This window comes from Paramisgurnus dabryanus, chromosome 1 (assembly GCF_030506205.2).
Source record: "Paramisgurnus dabryanus chromosome 1, PD_genome_1.1, whole genome shotgun sequence".
Taxonomy (NCBI): Eukaryota; Metazoa; Chordata; class Actinopteri; order Cypriniformes; family Cobitidae; genus Paramisgurnus; species Paramisgurnus dabryanus.
Window position 1 is genome coordinate 37,458,657 of NC_133337.1, and position 21,297 is coordinate 37,479,953.

The 21,297-nt window shown below is 37.2% G+C and overlaps 1 protein-coding gene across 1 annotated transcript; it reads left to right on the forward strand.

Annotated features, from left to right (window-relative positions):
• Positions 1–3,513: 3,513 nt before the first annotated feature.
• LOC135749843 (B-cell receptor CD22-like) lies at positions 3,514–21,087 on the forward strand. Its single transcript, XM_073814067.1, has 10 exons — positions 3,514–3,568; positions 4,956–5,219; positions 8,667–8,888; positions 9,194–9,460; positions 12,599–12,814; positions 13,152–13,412; positions 13,507–13,797; positions 17,472–17,574; positions 19,889–19,955; positions 20,097–21,087. The coding sequence occupies exons 1-10, from the start codon at positions 3,514–3,516 to the stop codon at positions 20,472–20,474; spliced, it is 2,124 nt and encodes a 707-aa protein (XP_073670168.1). The 3' UTR covers positions 20,475–21,087.
• The last annotated feature ends 210 nt before the right edge of the window (positions 21,088–21,297 follow it).

A 21,297-nucleotide genomic window follows, 5' to 3' on the forward strand; every position in this document is an offset into this window, starting at 1 on the left:
GCCCCGCAGCCTTCCCCGTTGGAAATGACTTAATAGCAGTTACTATTTCCTCCAGGGTAAAGTCGGAGTCAAGGCTGATCCTTGCGGCATCACTAAGTTTAGGCATTTCCAGTGAGTCAAAAAAACTTGCTAAATCGGCTTGAGTGGCTGTGGTGTTGGAGGTATAAAGTTCTTTGTAAAAGTCTTTAAAACAAGTGTTAATGTCCTTGGGGTTAGTTAGCAGTGTACCACTTTTTGATTTAATGCTATGGATTGCCCTGGAGGCCTGGACTCCTTTGAGTTGTCGTTCTAGAAGTTTGTCCGGTTTATCCCCGATCTCAAAATGTTTTTGTTTAATTTTTAAAATAAGATTATTTATTTGAGCAGTGAGAATATTGTTATACTCGTATTTAAGCTTCATAATTCTTTTATAGTCATCAGATGATTTTGTTTTCTGGTATATTGACTCTAGAGTAGGGAGGCTATTTTGTATTTCTAGAAGTCGCTTCTCATTTTCTTTTTTTACGGCAGACTTGTAAGCAATGATATGCCCTCGCATGACCACCTTTAATGTTTCCCACAGCATAGAGTCTGACACTTCCCCATTATCATTAAAATCCAAAAACTCTTTTAGTCTGACCGTGATATATTCTACAAATTTGCTGTGAGTGAGCAAAGATGGGTTAAAACGCCAGGAGTAAGATTGTTTGGGGAGTGATAAATCAATGGACATAGTAAGGGGACTATGGTCGGAAATTAGTATATTATGGTATTTGGCGTCAATAACATGCGGTATCAAGTGAGAGTCTACCAAAAAGTAATCAATTCTACTGTAAGATTTGTGGACGTGTGAATAAAAGGAATACTCTTTCTCGACCGGGTGTTTAGTTCTCCATATATCCACCATGTTCCTGCTTTTAAGCAGGTTGTTTAGGACCTGTACTGAAGCGATTCCAGGGGGAGGACGAGTGGATAGCCTATCTAAATACGGATCTAAGTAGCAATTTAGGTCTCCACCAACTATTATATTAGAAGTATTGCCGTCAGGAAGCAACTCAAATACCTTTTTATAAAAGTTGGGGTCATCTGTGTTGGGGCCGTAGATGTTTACAAACGTCAGAGGAAAAGAGTTTATGGTGCCAGAGACAAGAATATATCTGCCGTATGGATCAGTGGTCATGGAGGAGAATTGAAACGGAACGTTTTTCCGAAACAATATTGTGACCCCACGAGCATGAGAGGTAAATGGCGACTGATAAACCTGCGATATCCAGCTACTCCTCAATTTTCGCTGTTCAGTAGTTTTAATATGAGTCTCCTGTAAAAAAATGATGTCAGCTGACAGTGATTTAAGATGTCTGAATACTTTCTCTCTTTTAACCACATGTCCTAACCCTTTAACATTCCAAGAGGCTAATGTCAGATTATTTCCTCGAGATGGTATTCTACGATTAGAGCTTTGCATAATATGAGGAAAACGGGGGGTTATTAAAATAAATGTACACCCATGTTGCTAGTAAATAGCTTGTGGCACCCAAGAAGCACATTGTAAAATATTGAAGCAAACAATAAAGAATTACATGTGAAAAAGAAAATAAAGTATAATAAAAAGAAAAATAACCGGTCTGAGACTGTAAGAACATCCCACTTACCCCTCCCTCCTTCGCGTCTTCCCGAACCTGACGCAGGATTCCCAGGACCATCAAATAGAGGCCTCTAGACAATTAACGAGACTAGCAGATGTTATCACTAGCCCCCCCCCAAGGCTTCAAAAATGTATATGTGAACAATTGTTACTATGTGAAAGAAAAGAATAAAAGATAAGGGCTAAAAAAATAAAAAATAAATAAAGAACATTCATCAAACCTAAATGATTCTTTATGCACATATTTGCATCCAAGGTGCAAGTTTTATATTGCATATTCAGCCGAACTTAGTCTTATGCGTGTATTTATTTACATCAATATGCACGTCTCGGCACGAGGTAAAAAGAGGTAATAACATAACAGTGAGCATAGCGTGCGGTGTGCTCTTCCCAGTGTTGGCGAAACTGTATCTTAACAGAGTGGTGCTTGAATATACTGGAGTTTACTTTACTGTACCGTCGCAGCATCTTTCTGCAAATCGTGCTGCCTCCGTCGGGTCTTCAAAAAGCAACGGTGCTGCTGCGTCCTGTTGATGAATTTGTAGCTTAGCTGGATATCGCAACGTGAACTTGACTCCTTTTTTGCGCAGAGTTTGCATTACTTCACGGAAGGCGTTACGCTGGGACATCACCTCAGATGTGAAATCGGGGAAAAGAAAGACTCTCTTGCCTTTGTATTCCAGTGGTTGAGCTCTCCCACGACGGAGAATCAGCTCTTTTTCCTGAAAGTGGTGAATGCGTGCCAAAATCGTGCGTGGTTTTTCCCCGGTCCCCGGTACCCGGTTTTGGTTGGAGAGAGCGGTGCGCTCGATCTTCCTTGACTGGATGAGGAAAGTTGTTACCCCCGAGCAGCTGAGGAATCAGCCTGGAAACGAATTCGGTTGGTCTGCCCTCTTCCTCGCCCTCATCTATTCCCACAATCTTGATATCGTGCCTTCGTGACCGGGCTTCTAGATCTGAGACTTTTGTGCGTAGTTGTTCGTTCTGTTTGAGCACAGCCGTGTATCTGGTTTCTAGTTCCTGAATCCGCGTCTCGAAATCATTAGCAGCCAGCTCCTGGTTGGCAACTCGGGCCAGTAGCTCGGCTTGCGATGTCATGAGCCTCTGAAAGTTCAGTTCGAAAGCATCAAAGCGGGCATTAACCCCTTCCAGGATTGATGTGGACATTTCTTTGCATATCTGCTTGCACATGGCGAAAGCTGTGTCCGGCAGTGTTCCGGAGGCTTCCGGCGCGTTAGCTTTAGCATCCTGGCCTTCGGTGTTCTTGGCTTTGCTTGGGACGTTTGACTTCGGCATTTCGGATAAGAGAGAGAGAATATGACAAATAAAGAAATGAAACTCACTTTGGTTGTTTTAAACTGAATGAAACACAGTAAAAAAAAAGATTATCGAGGCCTTGGAGAGGAGCCCTAAACAAACACGTCTATCCCTGAGACATGCGCACTAGCGCCCCCTCCAGTGTTATCCTTAACATAATGTAATTATGTATGTAATTAGATGAGTGACATACATAATCCTTAACACGTTTCTAGTCTTCTATGAAGTTTTCTCGACGTGGGCACCATTCTTACCTATCTATCTCTGTGTCTCTGTGTCTCTCTCTCTCTGTGCGTCTCTCTCTCTCTCTCTCTCTCTCTCTCTCTTTCTCCTCAAATGATCCTGCGTGAGAGAGCGTTCTTAAAGTTCTGAGTTTTTTCGCTTGAGTTGCATAACTTGCGCGAAGACGCGTTTAAAGGGAAAAGCGCGTGTTTTCGCAACGATTGCGGCGCCCAATTCGCGTCATTTTCATCGCCCCGTGCGAGGACGCGCCTGGTTGCGTCTTTGCATTGACTTTGTATGTAATCTGCTCGCGCAAATCGTTGAACTTGCGTTGGTGAGTATGCCCCATAATGAATGGAAACGCATTATTCCCTTCGGGTCAGTGCACACGCACCAGTGCAGCTGGTACACTGGCAAGAGCAGAGCGCGACCTTCAGCCTATGTGCCGGGGCTTAGCCCCGGACGGCCCCGGCCCAATTTAAACCCTGGCTGTAACTGATATCAAAATAAAAGACATGAACCTGAAAACTTCAAAATTAAAAAACATTAACATAACAATACAACAACACATAACAAAAACCCTGACAATGAGCTACTGTAACTGAAATTGCTGAAAATAAATTTAGCTGATTCTTATAGAAAGGTCAAGTGCAGGGGGGCCCAACCCTGTTCCTGGAGGGCTACCATTATGCAGATTTTAGCTGCAACCCCAATCAAACAAAGCTGAAGCAGGTAATCAAGGTGTTCAGGGTTGCTTGATAATTACAGACAGGTGTGTTGGAGCTGGGTTGGAACTGAAGTCTGCAGGACGGTAGCCCTCCAGGACCAGGGTTGGGCACCCCTGGTCTAGTGCCTTGATGGATCAGGCCTATTAGTGGCGACAAAAGGGGGACCTACACAATATTAGGCAGGTGGTCATAATGTTATGGCTGATTGTTGGATATCCAATGTTGTGATTGGTCAAATTAAAGAAACAAGCTGATTTTAAATCTTTATTTATAACTCATTTTGTGTACATTAACATATAGACAGGGCTGGAAATGGGAGGGGGAAAACGTGGGGGGACGTAGTACGGAGAGTCAATTTCAAAGGGAAAACTGAGTTACACCTCACTGGTTAATTCTAACTGGTTAGAATTTTTTGAATTATGGAATTGAAAAGGAATTAATAGCATTTAAAAATGCTACCCATTATGAGTTTTTAATTGCAACTATTATTTCATAATGCATCATCAAGCTTGTCATGACACTTCACAGTCACAGTGCACTGTATGACTTTGCTGTATATGTTTGCTTTCATTTCAGAATTGTCCTCTTATTTAAAATATCCATTAACTCAAAAGTCCAAATTTTCACACTCTACTAAATTTTTCTTGAACCTGGGGACAAATTTGTTGTATTTTCAAAGATTGTGTGACTTAAATACTCAAGAAAACATATTTAGGAGGAAAAATTTAAATGGGAATGTTATGTTATGTTATTTTAAACCCATATATTAAGTCCCTTCTTCCAAACAAGATTCCCCCCAGAGAATTTCTGCAATTTTCAGCCCTGCATAGAGAATTGATGGGAATTCACGCTGTAAGTCATTCAGGTTGACTTATAAGAGTATTACACTGGCTTGGATTTAATCAGGAGTAAAAAAGGTTAAGTTCCAACCGAATGTAACATTAGGTCAAAAATATATTTTTCTTAATTAACCTTACTGTATTATTTTGTACTATTTTTTAATTTCATTTTTGTTATGATTAGATACATTTTAAATACATTTTCTCAATTTGTTTTCCCTTCAGATGCTCCTAAAAACACATCAGTGTCTGTGTTTCCATCTAACTCTGTACTGGAGGGCAGTTCAGTGACTTTGATCTGCAGCAGTGATGGAAATCCAGCAGTGTTCAACTACACCTGGTACAGAGAGAACGGAGGACAGCTGGAAGACCAGACTGGATCTAATCTCTCCTTTAATCTGACTGATCATATAGACACAGGACGCTACTACTGTCAAGCCAAAAACAAACATGGTACCCAAAACACATCAGTGTTGCTGGACATTCAGTGTGAGTATTAACTGTATATTTTATTTCTATTCTCAGCATGCACTGTGGCGTGAATAAATTATCCAGTTGCATTTTTTGCTGGTTAACATTTGGGTTTGGGGAGACATGACCGAAGAATTATTGATTGTGAACTACACAATCCACACTTTTTAACAAAAAAAGTAGATTTTGGCAAAAAAAAAATCAGGTGCCGGTTCGATTGTTGAAGTTTTTCATCATCAAATCATTACCAAGGGGCAACTTCTGGTCATTGTTGTGAAGCCAACGTGAAAGTGAATTAAAGTACAATTCATCGACTGGCAGGTAGAGGAAAGGGAGTAAATCCCATAGACTCCCATGTTAAAATGCCCAATTTTACAGCAGAAATAAATATGTTTACAGCCTGGTACAAAAAGTTTTTTTGGTCTGTATAGCTATAGCTTGTAACCAGAGGCGATTCTAGGGTCTATGGGGGCCCCAAGCAGAAAATTCCCTGTGTGCAAGAAGTGTGCAAAACTTCTATACAATGTCCTTTGCTTAACCCATTATTCTACAGTGCAACAGTTACTGTGAAAAATACATACAAGTGTAATCATCATCATACCTAACATTATTATGTTTGGATGCATAAATGGCATAACATGTTTGGTAATAATGACAGCAGAGAAATATTTTCTACATTATACAATGATAGTAATGATTCATAACTTATTTTTACAAGAATATTTTAAGAAACCAGTCATTTTATGACTGCTATACTAAATAATCTCAATCATAGTTACTGCTAACTGTTATGTAAGTTAGTGTCCTAGTTAAATATCAGTAAAATAAATATTAATTTAACTCATCCATTTAAATTATATTAAGCACTAAAGTTCTGCAAATATATGAGCATGATCACTTGAGTTATAGGTGAACTGCAACTGTTGTCACTACCGTTGAGCTAGGTGGGCATGGTTTTAAAAACCAGGCACCTCAGCTCCACCACATCCTGCCTTTTCGGTTATCCGCAAGAGATGCCAGGTAACACGCTGCCTTAAATGTCGACGGCAGGCACTGCCTACTTTAAGCTCCAAAAAGCTCCTCACAAACCTACAGGTCAGTGATTCTTGGGAATTTGAATAAAACAGGTTTAAATTTTGAAAAAAAAGTTAGTTAAATTAAAAAATCTGAAGGTATATCATTATAGACCAAGGTCCTGGTAGTTCAGCAATTTACCCGTGCAACCTCCACTGTTTGTATTTTTTTTTTGTAAAATAGGCTTTTTCCAGTTATTACAACGTTTACTTTAAGAAAAAGTAATTAATTTTTTTTATTTAATAGACATATTTTTGTTTTAAGAGATACTATTCCTTTAATAACTCAACAGCACTGAAGAAACATATTGTAAGTGTATTCATTTAAAACAAATAAAACTCTGACGGTGGTGACACTAATCTGACGGTGGTGACAGTGGCCTCATTATTCCAAAATGTATAACACTCAAGTCAATGGCTTCTTGCTTAAACTTTATGTAAATATTTGGTCCAGAAAATAACAATCCTTAGCACTGTGATGAACAAATATCAAATCATAACTTCCTAAAATACATAAAACCTGACAGAAAAGACAGAAAACCTGACAGTGGTGATATCTGACGGTGGTGAGAAAAAACTTATTTAGATTAAAAAAAATAGATGAGTTGTTCACATTAGCCATCTTGTTTCCCCTCTGTTGCTAGCTACTTCAGACCTCTTCTTAAAAATGATACATTTCTTTCATAATCTAATCTAATATTTTTTATACAAAGATGACGTTGTTGACATGTTATGGTTGTCACAGTACCAGTGTCCAAAAATATGAACAAGTTTGGAGAAAATAGCAAACATAGAGGAGCTTGAGTGATCTTGAAGCATGAAGTAGAGCTGAAGGTTTGAAAATGGGGTCCTCAGGAATGCAGTTGACCCTGTAGTTGCTTTCTATAAATATCTGACGGTGGTGACGAATATGTGGGACACATTTTGAGCAATCACAAAATAATAGTAAATATTGTTCAAAACTCACTGTTTGTAGTTTTTAATACATATTACAATGTATTCTTTCATGTGGTAAATATATTATTCTATACAATTATTACTTTTGGCTTTTTTAATCAATATGAAATGATTATCTCTTAACACCGACAGCTGATTTTGTAGGCAATGGCCCAGCATATACATTCAGCTCCATAAATATTGGGACAGAGGCACATTTTGTGTTATTTTAGCTGTTTACCAAAATGTATTCCAGTTACAGTCATATTATGAATATTGGCTTACAGTGCACATTCTCAGCTTTATTTTGAGGTATTCACATTCAAATTGGCTGGAGGATTTAGGAATTACTGCCGTTTAATATGTAGCTCACCCTTTTTACAGAGGTCAAAAGTAATGGGACAGTTGACTTAAAACCAGTTTTATGGACAGGTTTTGTCTATTTTTAAATAATTTCCTCATGAATGACAGATGTTAAACGTCTGGAGTTGATTTTAAGGTGGTAATTGCATTTGAAAGCTGTGGCTGTGAACCCAAATCATGCGATTCAGGGACATCTCCATGGCAAAGCTTGTCAAGTTGGTGTGTCAGCTGGTCTTTCAGCCTTACCAGTCCAGCTAGACCAGCTTAAAAAGTGACAAAAACGCAGCTAGACCAGCTTAAAAAGTAACCAAAGCACAACTAGACCAGCATGCTACACCAGCATTACCAGCTAAAACCAAGCTGGAAGGCCAGCTAAAACCAGCTCACCAGCTTATGCTGGTCTTACCTGGATTTTTCAGTAGGGAAGAGTCACATTAGCTGTTATTTTTCATCTTGCCCCATCAGCCCTTTACATTTTGTGCATACAGACTAGATCGAATCAAGGAGCATATGTGACCAGAATAGTTGCAATGCTGAGCTTTATAATGTCTTAGAATCTTCTAGACTCTTTCAGCAATGCTTCATGAATATTCATGTAAAATTATTACAGCTGGATCATGTTTGCTGGATGCATTTAAATGGATGACAGCTGGAGCAAATGACTCAACTACTGTCAAGCTTTAACCAAAGTGATACTGTATCTAAAAACACATACAGTAAGTGTTGCTGTACATTAAGTGCGAGAATTCACAGTTTATTTTACTTAGTTCCTCAAGCATTGTGACACGAATACATTTTGCTGCTTTTTTTTTCTGTTTTATTTTGGTGATGCTCTTGTTGAATTGAATTACTTTTGTATTGCTAACCTCATTTATAATTATGCATCAGACTTATGAAATTGTTTATAAAAACCTGTCATTCTTCAGTTCATGTAAAACTCGAATAAAAGTAAAAGTAAAAGATTTGGCTTGCTGGGGTTGAGGAGAATATACTTAAAAGAGTATTGCACTGGCTTCAATTAGATACACTTTCTTAAGTAGCTTTTTCTCAGATGCTCCTAAAAACACATCAGTGTCTGTGTTTTCCTCTATAGTACTGGAGGGCAGTTCAGTGACTTTGATCTGCAGCAGTGATGGAAATCCAGCAGTGTTCAACTACACCTGGTACAGAGAGAATGGAGGACAGCTGCAGGAGCTGCAGACTGGATATAATCTCACCTTCAATGTGACTGATCGTACACACACAGGACGCTACTACTGTCAAGCCAAAAACCAACATGGCACCCAAAACATATCAGTGTTGCTCGACATTCAGTGTGAGTAAAATGCTTTCTGTGTTGTTAGCACAAATGTTTTGCTATTCCTAGCTGGGATTAGCACACAAAGCATCATTGTCTGAAATGCTTGGCTTATATAAGAAATTGTCATTCTTGATTTCATGTAAACCTTGAATAAAAGTGAAAGTAAACCGATTTGGCTTGCTGGGGTTTGGGAAGATTATACTTAAAAGAGTATTGCACTAGCTTGGATTGTATGAGAAGCAAAATAGGTTTAAGTCCAAATTTTGTTGTTACATTTCATCTTACATCAACTAGCATAAGATAATTCGTTTTCTCCTCAGATGCTCCTGAAAACACATCAGTGTCTGTGTTTCCATTTAACTCTGTACTGGAGGGCAGTTTAGTGACTTTGATCTGCAGCAGTGATGGAAATCCAGCAGTGTTCAACTACACCTGGTACAGAGAGAATGGAGGACAGCTGGAGGAGCTGCAGACTGGAAATAATCTCATCTTCAATGTGACTGATCGTACACACGCAGGACACTACTACTGTCAAACCCAAAACCAACTTGGTACCCAAAACACATCTGTAATGCTAAACATTCAGTGTGAGTATTAAATGTCTATTTTACTTCTATTCCCCGTATGCACTGAAGCATTTTTTAAACCAGCACTTCTTGCTGGTTAACATTTGGAAGTGAAGTCAACTGTAGGTTGTTTCATGAGATATATGCCTGCCCATTTAGACTTAAAGGTGCCATAGTCTAAAAAACTCTATTTACCTAGGCAGGGGTGGAGTGAGACCAAAACAATCTACAGGGAAATTATGTAGTTAGATAAAAAAACTGTCAATCAGCTATTACATAACTACAGAAGCCGAGAGAGGCCATGCACTATTATTATTTTTGCTTGCTTGTTTTCTCGTGAACACGACTTAGTTTCTCGTTATCTCGAGATAACAAAAGTTGTTTTCTCGTGATCTTGACATAACAAGAGTTGCATTCTTGAGATGTGATTAAAACTTACGTGTACTTGATAGAACATGTTGTTTTGTTTGTAAACAGCAAAAGCATATTTTGGATGAACAATTGAGATTTTACTTGGATCAGAGATTCACTCAAGCTGAAATAGATTTGTCAATATTTACAATTTTACAATGGTGAATTTAGGGACCGTCTTTAAGTTACTCAATACACATTTCTACTTTTAACAGCATTTACATGGACTGACTGAAAGTCAACAAAAACCAATGTGTTTATGTGGTTGTCCGCTATAATGCACACTATTTAGATTGTTGATATTTATTTAAATAAACTGTTAAATACTATTGAAGATAGAAACGTGTACAGAATTACTTTAGAGATGGTCCCTAAATTCACGAACATGAACTGTCCAACTTTATTTATTAAGTCTATCTACACATTAGCTACACATGTGGTAACGGCGAAGACCCCAACTCATATACATTAGCAGTCCACTTCAAATAGACTAAATATTATGGACAGGGAATTACATTATGACATTTGGATTATCATCCACAACTTTCGTTATCTCGAGATCACGAGAAAACAACTTTTGTTGACTAGACTTATTTTTGATCACTAGACTTATTTTCTTTTCATTTTGCTCATCAAGAAAATGCATCTTGATTTAAGAATTTTTAAATATTTGTACGGAAAACAAGACAAAAATACGTAAGAAATAAGTAAGAAAGTAATTTTTTACAGTGTATACTTTGTATTATTGTGGTTCTACATGGTTCTACATGGTTCTATATGGTTCTACAAAGGTGCTTTACAGGTGCTTCACTGGTGCTATATGGCACTAAAAATGGTTCTTCTATGATTACGAGCAAAGAACCACTTTTGGTGCTATATAGCACTGTTTGTTTTTAAATTGTTTAAACGAGATGAAGGCGGGAAATATTGATAAAATACGAGGGAATCCCAAGAAACACAGGAGGTTCTGCAAATTTATAAGCATGGTCATTTGAGTTATAGGTGAACTGCAACTGTTGTCACTACCGTCATGCTAGGCAGGCATGGTTTTAGAAACCAAGCACCTCAGCTCCACCCACATCCCTCCTTTTTGGTTATCCGCGAGTGATGCATGGTAACACACTGATAAGATGGCGACGGCAGGCACCGCCTACATAAAGCTTCAAAAAAGCTCTTCACAAACCTACAGGTGACATCACGGACTAAGTCTATACGTTTTACAGTCTATGATTATGATCTATGTCAAATCTTGTCCATAGGATGCCAGAAAAGACCCAGTGTTGGTATCGTTTTTAAATAAAATAAGTTTGTAGTTGAAGTCACTTTTGTGTTGGCTTCACAACAACCAGAAAGTTGCCCCATGGCAATGATTTGACGATAAAAAGCTTCAGCAATCGATCCTGCACCTAAGTTTTTCCCCAAAATGTAATACAGTTGCGAAGCAGTGTTTAATGTAACTTCTGTCCTACATGCTTTACAGTGCATGTAGTGTAAGCCTTCTTATCTGTTGGTTAATCCACATTCACCATACAATCCCCATCACCAACTCCAAGAGTCACATTAGCTGTTATTTTTCATCGTCTCCAATCAGCTCTTTACATTTTGTGCATACATACAAAATTTCAAAAGCATATGTGAGCAGAATAGTTGCAATGCTGAGCTTTATAAATGTTTTAGATTCTTCTAGACCAGTGCTTCTCAAACTGTGGGTGACAGCGGTACTGCATGGGGGCCTTGGCTAGGCTAAATCAAAATATTAAAATAATTCAAATATTCTAATTGTTCTGAAGTGCATATACATTTTTTTCCACTTATAGTGAGGTGAGATATATTGCTTGTAAATGGTTTTAGATTTTATATATATTTTTAAAACATAGTTATATAATTCATTGCAACAGATTTGTGAACTATGTAGCTTCTGTTCAACAATTTGATGCATTATAATTGTAAATGGTAAGCAGAAAGTATGTAGTGTTATGGTTTTAAATATATTTTAAAGAATGTTTCCATCATCTTTCACCAGAATATAAAAATATTACATTTTACAGTTCTCGTAATTCACATGATATTCTTAAAAACTGATTAATAAATGTTGATTATTTTGTGCAAATAGACAATTTGCTTTATTAAACATACTGTATGTAATATACAAATGGGGGGGGGGGTCATGGAGCTTTTGCTATATTTTTGGGGGGCCTTACCACTCTTAAGTTTTGAAAGCTTTTTTAGACTCTTTCAGCAATTCTTTATGAATATTTATGTAAAATTATTACAACTGCATCTAATCATGTTTGTTAAATGCATTCAAATGGATGACAGCTGGAGCAAATGCCCCAACTACTGTCAAGCTGTTAACCAACATGATACTGTATCTAAAAACACATACAGTAAGTTTTGCTGTACATTAAGTGTGAGAATTCACAGTTTATTTTACTTAGTTCCTCAAGCATTGTGACACGAATACGTTTTGCTGCATTTCTGTTTTATTTTGGTGATGCTCTTGTTGAATTGAATTACTTTTGTATTGCTAAACTCATTTATAATTATGCATCATACATATGAAATTGTTTATAAAAAACTGTCGTTCTTGAGTTCATGTAAAACTTGAATAAAAGTAAAATTAACACAGCATTTCATCCCATTTTTGTTTTTTTTACATTTCATCTTACATGAACTAGGATTAGATACACTTTCTTAATTAGCTTGATGCTCCTAAAAACACATCAGTGTCTGTGTTTACATCTATAGTACTGGAGGGCAGTTCAGTGACTTTGATCTGCAGCAGTGATGCAAATCCAGCAGAGTACATCTGGTACAGAGAGAATGGAGGACAGCTGGAGGAGCTGCAGACTGGATCTAATCTCACCCTTAATGTGATTTATCGTACATACACAGGACCCTACTACTGTCAAGCCAAAAACCAACATGGTACCCAAAACATATCAGTGTTGCTTGACATTCAGTGTGAGTTTTATCGTTTTTCTAACCACACTTTGTCTTTAGTAGTGACATTTTCACATAGCCTAGAGCTAAAGCAGTTCTAAGCACTGTAGGCTGTCTGTTCACATTGGTTGGGTAATCTATTATATTAACATACTGTATAAGTCATTCAGGTGAACTTGATTGTAAGACTATAACACTGGCTTAATCAGGAAGTAAAAGAGCTTAAGTTCCAACCCAATGTAACATAAGGCCAAATATTATAATATCGTCTTGATCCATTATTTTTATAATCTCATTATAAATATACTTTTTTAGGATTATATTTTAAATACATTTTCTCCACTTAATTTCTCTTCAGATGCTCCTAAAAACACAGTGTCTGTGTTTCCATCTAACTCTGTACTGGAGGGCAGTTCAGTGACTTTGATCTGCAGCAGTGATGGAAATCCAGCAGTGTTCAACTACACCTGGTACAGAGAGAATGAAGGACAGCTGGAGAATCAGACTGGATCTAATTTCACCTTCAATGTGATTGATCGTACACACACAGGACGCTACTACTGTCAAACCACAAACAAACATGGTACCCAAAACACACCAGTGTTACTGGACATTCAGTGTGAGTATTAACTGTCTGTTACTTGTGTTTTAACAGCTAGAGCACAATAACAAAACAGCATTTATATTTATTTAAATATCTTCTTTACTTTCAGATGCAGCCAAAATCTCTCTCTTCAGCTGTAACAGAACTGATGTAACTGTGTGTTTGTGTGAGGCTCATGGGAATCCCTCTCCTAAAGTGGAGTGGCATCTATCTGGACGTCCTGTCAGTAACTCTACAAACACATCCATCAGTGAGGAGCGATTGAACAGCACAGACTTGAGGAGCTTCATTTCTCTCCATCAGTCACTTACAGACACAGACACTCTGCAGTGTGTCACCTTCAACACTCACAGCACTGCCAGTCATCAGATTCAACGGCTTCACTGTTCTCATAAGATGAGTAAGTTTTCTGTTTCAACCACTAGATAAATTAAACTTCTTTGATTCGTTATAAAAACTTTTTTAATGTATCTTTTACAACCCCAAAACAGAAAAAGTTGGGACACTGTAGAAATTGTGAGTAAAAAAGGAATGGAATAATTTACAAATCTCATAAACTTATATTTTATTCACAGTAGAATATAGATAACATATCAAATGTTGAAAGTAAGATATTTTGAAATGTCATGCCAAATATTGGCACATTTTGGATCTCATGAGAGCTACACATTCCAAAAAAAGTTGGGACAGGTAGCAATAAGAGGCCAGAAAATTTTAATGTACATATAAGGAACAGTTGAAAGACCAATTTGCAACTTATTAGGTCAATTGGCAACATGATTGGGTATAAAAAGAGCCTCTCAGAATGGCAGTGTCTCTCAGAGGTCAAGATGGGCAGAGAATCACCAATTCCCCCAATGCTGCAGCGAAAAATAGTTTTCTGAGCTTCTCAGAGAAAAAATGCAATGAGATTGAAGTTATCATCATCTACAGTGCATAATATCATTCAAAGATTCAGAGAATCTGGAACAATCTCTGTGCGTAAGGGTCAAGACCGGAAAACCATACCGGATGCCTGTGATCTTCGGGCTCTTAGATGGTACTGCATCACATACAGGAATGCTACTGTAATGGAAATCACAACATGGGCTCTGGAATACTTCCAGAACACATTGTCAGTGAACACAATCCACCGTGTCATTCGCTGTTGCCAGCTAAAACTCTGTAGGTCAAAAAAGAAGCCATATCTAAACATGATCCAGAAGCACAGGCGTTTTCCCTGGGCAAGGCTCATTTAAAATGGACTTTGGCAAAGTGGAAAACTGTTCTGTGGTCCAACGAATCAAAATTTGAAGTTCTTTTTGAAAAACTGGGATGCCATTTCATCCGGACTAAAGAGGACAATGACAATCCAAGTTGTTATTAGCGCTCTTTTCAGAAGCCTGCATCTCTGATGGTTTGGGGTTGCATGAGTGCGTGTGGCATGGTCAGCTTACACATCTGGAAAGGCACCATCAATGCTGAAAGGTTTATCCAAGTTCTAGATACATATGATCCCATTCAGACGTCGTCTCTTTCAGGGAAGACCTTGCATTTTCCAACATGACAATGCCAGACCACATAGTGCATCAATTACAACATCAAGACTGCATAGAAGAAGGATCTGAGTACTGAAATGGCCAGCCTGCAGTCCAGATCTTTCACCCAAAGAAAAGATTTGGTGCATCATAAAGCGAAAGATGCGACAAAGAAGACCTAAGACAGTTGAGCAACTAGAAGTCTGTATTAGACAAGAATAGGACAACATTCCCATTCCTAAACATTGGTCCTCTTCCAGCTGTTCCTTTATATGCACATTTAACTTTTCTGGCCTCTTATTGCTACCTGTCCCAACTTTTTTTGGAATGTGTAGCTCTCATGAAATCCAAAATGAGCCAATATTTGGCATGACATTTCAAAATATCTTACTTTCAACATTTGATATGTTATCTATATTCTACTGTGAATAAAATATAAGTTTATGAGATTTGTAAATTATTCCATTCCTTTTTTACTCACAATTTCTACAGTGTCCCAACTTTTTCTGTTTTGGGGTTGTATTTTTTATTTTTTATTTCACTAATTCCATTCAAAACGTGAAACTTGTATTGTATTATATTTATTCATAACACACAGACTGATATATTTCAAATGTTGATTTCTTTTAATTTTGATGATTACAACTGACAACTAAGAAAAAAAACCAAATACAAGAATATTGTACAAAAATGGTTCAATATTGAAGACACCTGGTGCCACACTCTAATTAGCTAATTAACTCAAAACACTTGTAAAGGCATTTAAATCATCTTTCAGTCTAATTCTGTAGGCTACACAATCAGACTGCTGACTTGACAGTTGTCCAATAGACGACCATTGACACCTTGCACAAGGAGGGCAAGACACAAAAGGTCATTGCAAAAGAGGCTGGCTGTTCACAGAGCTCTGTGTCCAAGCACATTAATAGAGAGGCGAAGGGAAGGAAAAGATGTGGTAGAAAAAAGTCTACAAGCAATAGGGATAACTGCACCCTGGAGAGGATTGTGTAACAAAACCCATAAAAAATGTGGCGGAAATTCACAAAGAGTGGACTGCAGATGGAGTCAGTGCTTCAAGAACCACTATGCAGAGACGTATGCAAGATATGGGTTTCAGTTGTCGCATTCCTTGTGTCAAGCCACTCTTGAACAACAGACAGCATCAGAAGCATCTCGCCTTAAAAAAGGACTGAACTGCTGCAAAGTTATGATCTCTAATGAAAGTAAATTTTGCATTTCCTTTGGAAATCAGGGTCCCATAGTTTGGAGAAAGAGAGGAGAGGCACACAATCCACGTTGCTTGAGGTCCAGTGTAAAGTTTCCACAGTCAGTGATGGTTTGGGGTGCCATGTCATCTGCTGGTGTTGGTCCACAGTGTTTTTTGAGGTCCAAGGTCAATGCAGCTGTATACCAGGAACTTTTAGAGCACTTCATGGTTCCTTCTGCTGACCAACTTTATGGAGATGCAAATTTCATTTTCAAACAGGACTTGGCACCTGCACACAGTGCCAAAGCTACCAGTACCTGGTTTAAGGACCATTGTATCCCTGTTCTAAATTGGCCAGCAAACTCCCTGACCTTAACTCCATAGAAAATCTATGGGGTATTGTGAAGAGGAAGATGTGATATGCCAGACTCAACAATGCAGAAGAGCTAAAGGCCACTATCAGAGCAACCTGGGCTCTCATAACACCTGAGCAGTGCCACAGACCGATCGACTCCATGCCACGTCGCATTAGTGCATTAAATCAGGCAAAAGGAGCCCCAACTAAGTATTGAGAACTGTACATGCTCATATTTTTCATGTTCAAAATCTTTGTATTGGTCTTAAGTAATATTCTAATTTTCTGAGAAACTGAATTTAGGATTTCTCTTAGCTGTCAGTTACAATCATCAACATTAAAAGAAATCAACTTTTGAAATATATAAGTCTGTGTGTAATGAATGAATATAATATACAAGTGTCACTTTTTGAATGGAATTAGTGAAATAAATCATATTTTTGATGATATTCTAATTATATGACCAGCACCTGTAAAAGTTTTCTTGTTCCTCACTTCACACACTTTGTTGTAATTAATAACTACAGGAACCCTGGGAAAAATGTGGGTAACACTTTATTTCGATAGTCCACTTTAGACATTTTACTTACTATAAGTAACTTTGCAACTACTTATCAACTACCAATCTTTAGAGAATTAGTAGACTGTCTGCTTAATATCTACTAACACTTTATTGTGATGATATCTCAACAGATATTCAACTGTCTATAAGTATCTTTGCAGGTGCATGTCAACTTATTCCACTAACCCAAACCTCTTCCCTAACCCCAACCCGTACAGTCTACTAACACTCTAATGACAGTTAGTTGACATATAGTTGCAAAATATTGAAAGTTAGTTGACATGTAGTTGCAAAGTTATTTATAGTTAGTAGAATGTCTAAAGTGGACTATCAAAATAAAGTGTAACCAAAATGTGAATCTGCTAAACTATATCATTTAAACAGATTTGCTAAATGAAATGCTTTCAGTTTAAAATAACTTCTTTTATTTTAGTTGATTCCTCATCAGGTTTCAGTCTTTACTCTGTGCTGATTGGAGCTGCTATTGGAGCTTCAGTTGTGATGATCTTGTGTGTCATTCAACATCTCTGTAAACGGTGAGCACACGGGGTATAACAATACAGACACTTTATTAAAAAAACATCAAAAGTGACCAGAGGTCTATTTTAGATTAAATTTTTAAGTTTAACCATTAAGTTTTATCATAACAAATGTATTTTCACTTTTTCAAGTGTTGCTATTAAAATGTAGCTCCAAATTTCCTCTCCCAAACTATCCTGATTCTGTCAATGGTATTCAAACAGAAACCTGTATAATGTTCAAAATATTTTGTGTCCTGAAATGTAGTTTTAAGAGCTGTTTAGACAAGAATGTACTGTAGATAGTAACTTCAAAACTTTGGTCAGTTATTTACTCAATTTCTACACATTGATACACAGACATTTTACTGAAGCCAAGTTTTAAAAATAGCTTGTTCTGAAATTGCTGGATTTCTGATGTCAGTAACCCAAAACATATCCATACTGAGGAGACTGTCAAAACATAAGTCATTTGTGAAAGCACCTTATTACAACGTAAAGTGACATATAAGGCATCAGTGTCCTCTAGCGGCAGTAGCTTGTAAATACAACCTGTTGTTACATTTTAATTTTTTTGCCTAAATACATCAGATTAGACATTTAATGTTATGAGTTTGTAAATGTAGAAACGGTTTCATAAACATTTATGTTTTAAAGATATTTTGGAGCATCTAACCCCACCCTTACCCTTACCCTAAACCCACACACAACACAACACACAAGTAAAAGTACAGTCACAGGTATTTATTGCATAAAACAGTATAAAAGTTGTACAAACCATTCGCGTTGCCAACCTTGCGAACTAAAGCCATACGATAACTTTATATGTAGAACTCTGTGATCAAAAAGCAGTCAGATCTCATTCAAACATAAACCAGCATGATGTAGTCAGTCACAAGAGCCAATAGTTTCTTAGCTGACGTACAGTAATGTTGCGATTGGTCATGAGACACACAAAAGCCAATGGCCGCGTCCAAAAACTCTAAATTGCTGCCTTCTGAGGCAGCTTTCCAAGGCAGGAAGACATCAAGGCATGTCCGAATTCAATTTTAGGTTTACTTCCTGTCTCCTGAGATACCTTTGCGTGAGCGTACAATAAGAATGTGATTGGTCAAGCCTGGTCGAGTTCGAAAAAATAAAATGGCGGCCAAGGAAGCGACTGGAGCACAAATTTAGTGTAAATAAAGGTAGATTTTCACTTTTTACACCTTTTAATTGCATTTATAGCGATAAATTAGTATTGTAGTTTTCAAATATGTGATTAGTTATCACAAAGGCGCTCTCTGTTTATATTTCAAACATGCTGCCTTTGAAGTGTGTCCGAAAGTCTTTCTCTGAGCTGCCTTCATGCCTCCGAAGTCATTTCCTCATGAGGCAGCGAGGCAATGAGTCACTGCCTTGAGTTTTCGGACGCAGCCAAGATGCGTTCTTGTCTGTACTTGTGTTCTTGTGGACTTGTGAAACGTCATCAGTCACGGATCAAGTACTGTTTTAAATTAAGCCCAAGTTCACATAAAATCTGCGGATGTGTTCTTGATCCGCCCATTTTATCAAGGATGCATCAGAGGAGACTTGTGTGGACTTATGACAGCGAAGTTTCCCAGAATGCATTTCGCATCAGGAGTTCGTTCTTCCGAGTCTGAACTTGCAAGTTGAACTACGAAGGACACAAGTCCGAGTTTGGCGTACTTGGTATTGAGAAACGGCTAATGACTTTTCACAATTATAGATGACGTAGCATTGCGGCAGTTTTTGAATCAGTGTACATCCGGATCTGATATTTACAGCGGATTGTCATCACTTTTGCATCTTTTCTTCAAATAAATCGATCGTTTGACCTCGGTACACTTGGTATATTTTAAGTAAATTTTTTAAAAGTTGTGACTGTTTTGTATGCTGTGTTTATATCATAAAATAAATATATGGGTATGTTATTTTGCCCTAAATGCCTGAATAGTGTAATGTGTAATAAAATACAGTTAATCCTGGTGGTTTAAATTGAAAATCTTATCCCTGTACATGTCATCATAGCCATATTATACCCCAAAATATCATTCTTTACCCTAATATATTAAGTTTCACCTGCTGCCGGTAGAGGTGCTAATTTAGTAAATGCATCTATTGGTCGTATTTGGTGAAATGACCAATGCAATCATATGGGTTGGAGGATATGTTGGAACTGACAACTATTACATATTATTTCTTGTTCATTGTTCAGTACCTTTGTTTATCCATTTGTTGTGATGTAATGATAAGAAAGTAAGAAAGATATTAAAGTTAATAGTAAAATATTTTTCTTCATTTTTTATAATGCGGACATAAATAATTCTAGAAGTAAAAACAGCAGATCCTCAAATACAAGACGAGAAGAGACCACTGGACTTATTCTGGCTGACAGGGTGAGTTTAACATCTGTGTTTGAAAAAAAATTTACAACTTTTTAACAAACACTCAATCCAACATTTAATACAAAATAGTGTCTGTCTCTGTTACATATAATTGATTCTGCATTGTTGTTCATCCATTATGTTGTTTCAAAGGAGAATGAAGAACCTGTTTATGCCAATAAGGAAGAAACTTCACTGAATTACCCACAATCTCTTCATTATTCCTCCATTGACTTCACAAACACCCAAATAGAGTCAGAAGAGATCAGAGGCGTCTCCTCACTTACTGCTGTCTATGCTGATGTCCGACATTCAGGACAAGAGGAAGCAAAGACCTCTGTGGGAAGCATTCACAACAGCAACATATCAACAGTTGAAATAGCAGACAGTACAGCAAGGGATCCAGAATTTACCATCAGTACAGACACTGAGCAAGATCAGACAAAGAAAACTTACCCAGATTTGCTTACACAGCCAGATGAAGTTTCCGAACTTTATGCTCAAGTAAAATATTGCCATCCAAAGAACTAAAAAAAATAGGCCACTTTCTAAAATGTTACTTTTTATGTATTTTTTAACAGTCAAGATTTTTTAAATATTCCTACAGAGACTTTTAAATATAAAATAAGGCATCAGAGCCAATGTAATGTTTGATGCTTGAGTGCAGCAATTGTGAACAATGTTAAACAAACATCAACTGTTTATTGTTGTGCCATTAAGGTATACAGTTTTAATCATAGATTAAAATCAATGTAGAATGATTTTTTTGCTTTAAATGTATTTTTGTGTGTGTATAATATTTTTCGTAGTTGAATTTTATTCTTTAATCTATAATTTAGATCCTCAAGCATGTTAAAATTAAAATAATGTAAATCACAAACATTTGTAACATTTAAAAATATATCACCACAGGAATATGCTGATGTGTCTATTTTTAAAGTGTACATTAGTAGATATAAAACAACTTTAGGGAAAACAACAATAGCAAAATTAAAAAAACTGCAATGTTTATTTATTGTTAACCATAACTTCTAATACCTTGCTTGTTTTGAGATATTTAATTATGTTTTAATTGTTGTTTTGTGTGCTCTATGATTGTGTGTGTGTTCATAATATGGATAAAAAATAAAAGTTAAGAAGTTTATGTCCTCATACTGTACCTTTAATAACGACGTTTGACCAGTAGAGGGCAGCTTTATGCATTTAGTGACGAGTCGCTTGCTTTCTCAGTGCACTAAAGTTTACTAGGGAAAATGTATAATAAACAGGGACGTGCACAGGATTTTTTAGGGGCAGTTGCTCTGACCTATATAAAGGGCACCCCCCCTCTAATTTTTAACTCACGGCCTATATG

Coding starts and splice junctions, on each gene's coding strand:
- LOC135749843 (XM_073814067.1), top strand. CDS start 3,514: ATGAATGGAAACGCATTATTCCCTTCGGGTCAGTGCACACGCACCAGT. Junction 8,889..9,193: donor AGTGTTGCTCGACATTCAGT/GTGAGTAAAATG, acceptor TTTTCTCCTCAG/ATGCTCCTGAAAACACATCA. Junction 9,461..12,598: donor TGTAATGCTAAACATTCAGT/GTGAGTATTAAA, acceptor TTACATCTATAG/TACTGGAGGGCAGTTCAGTG.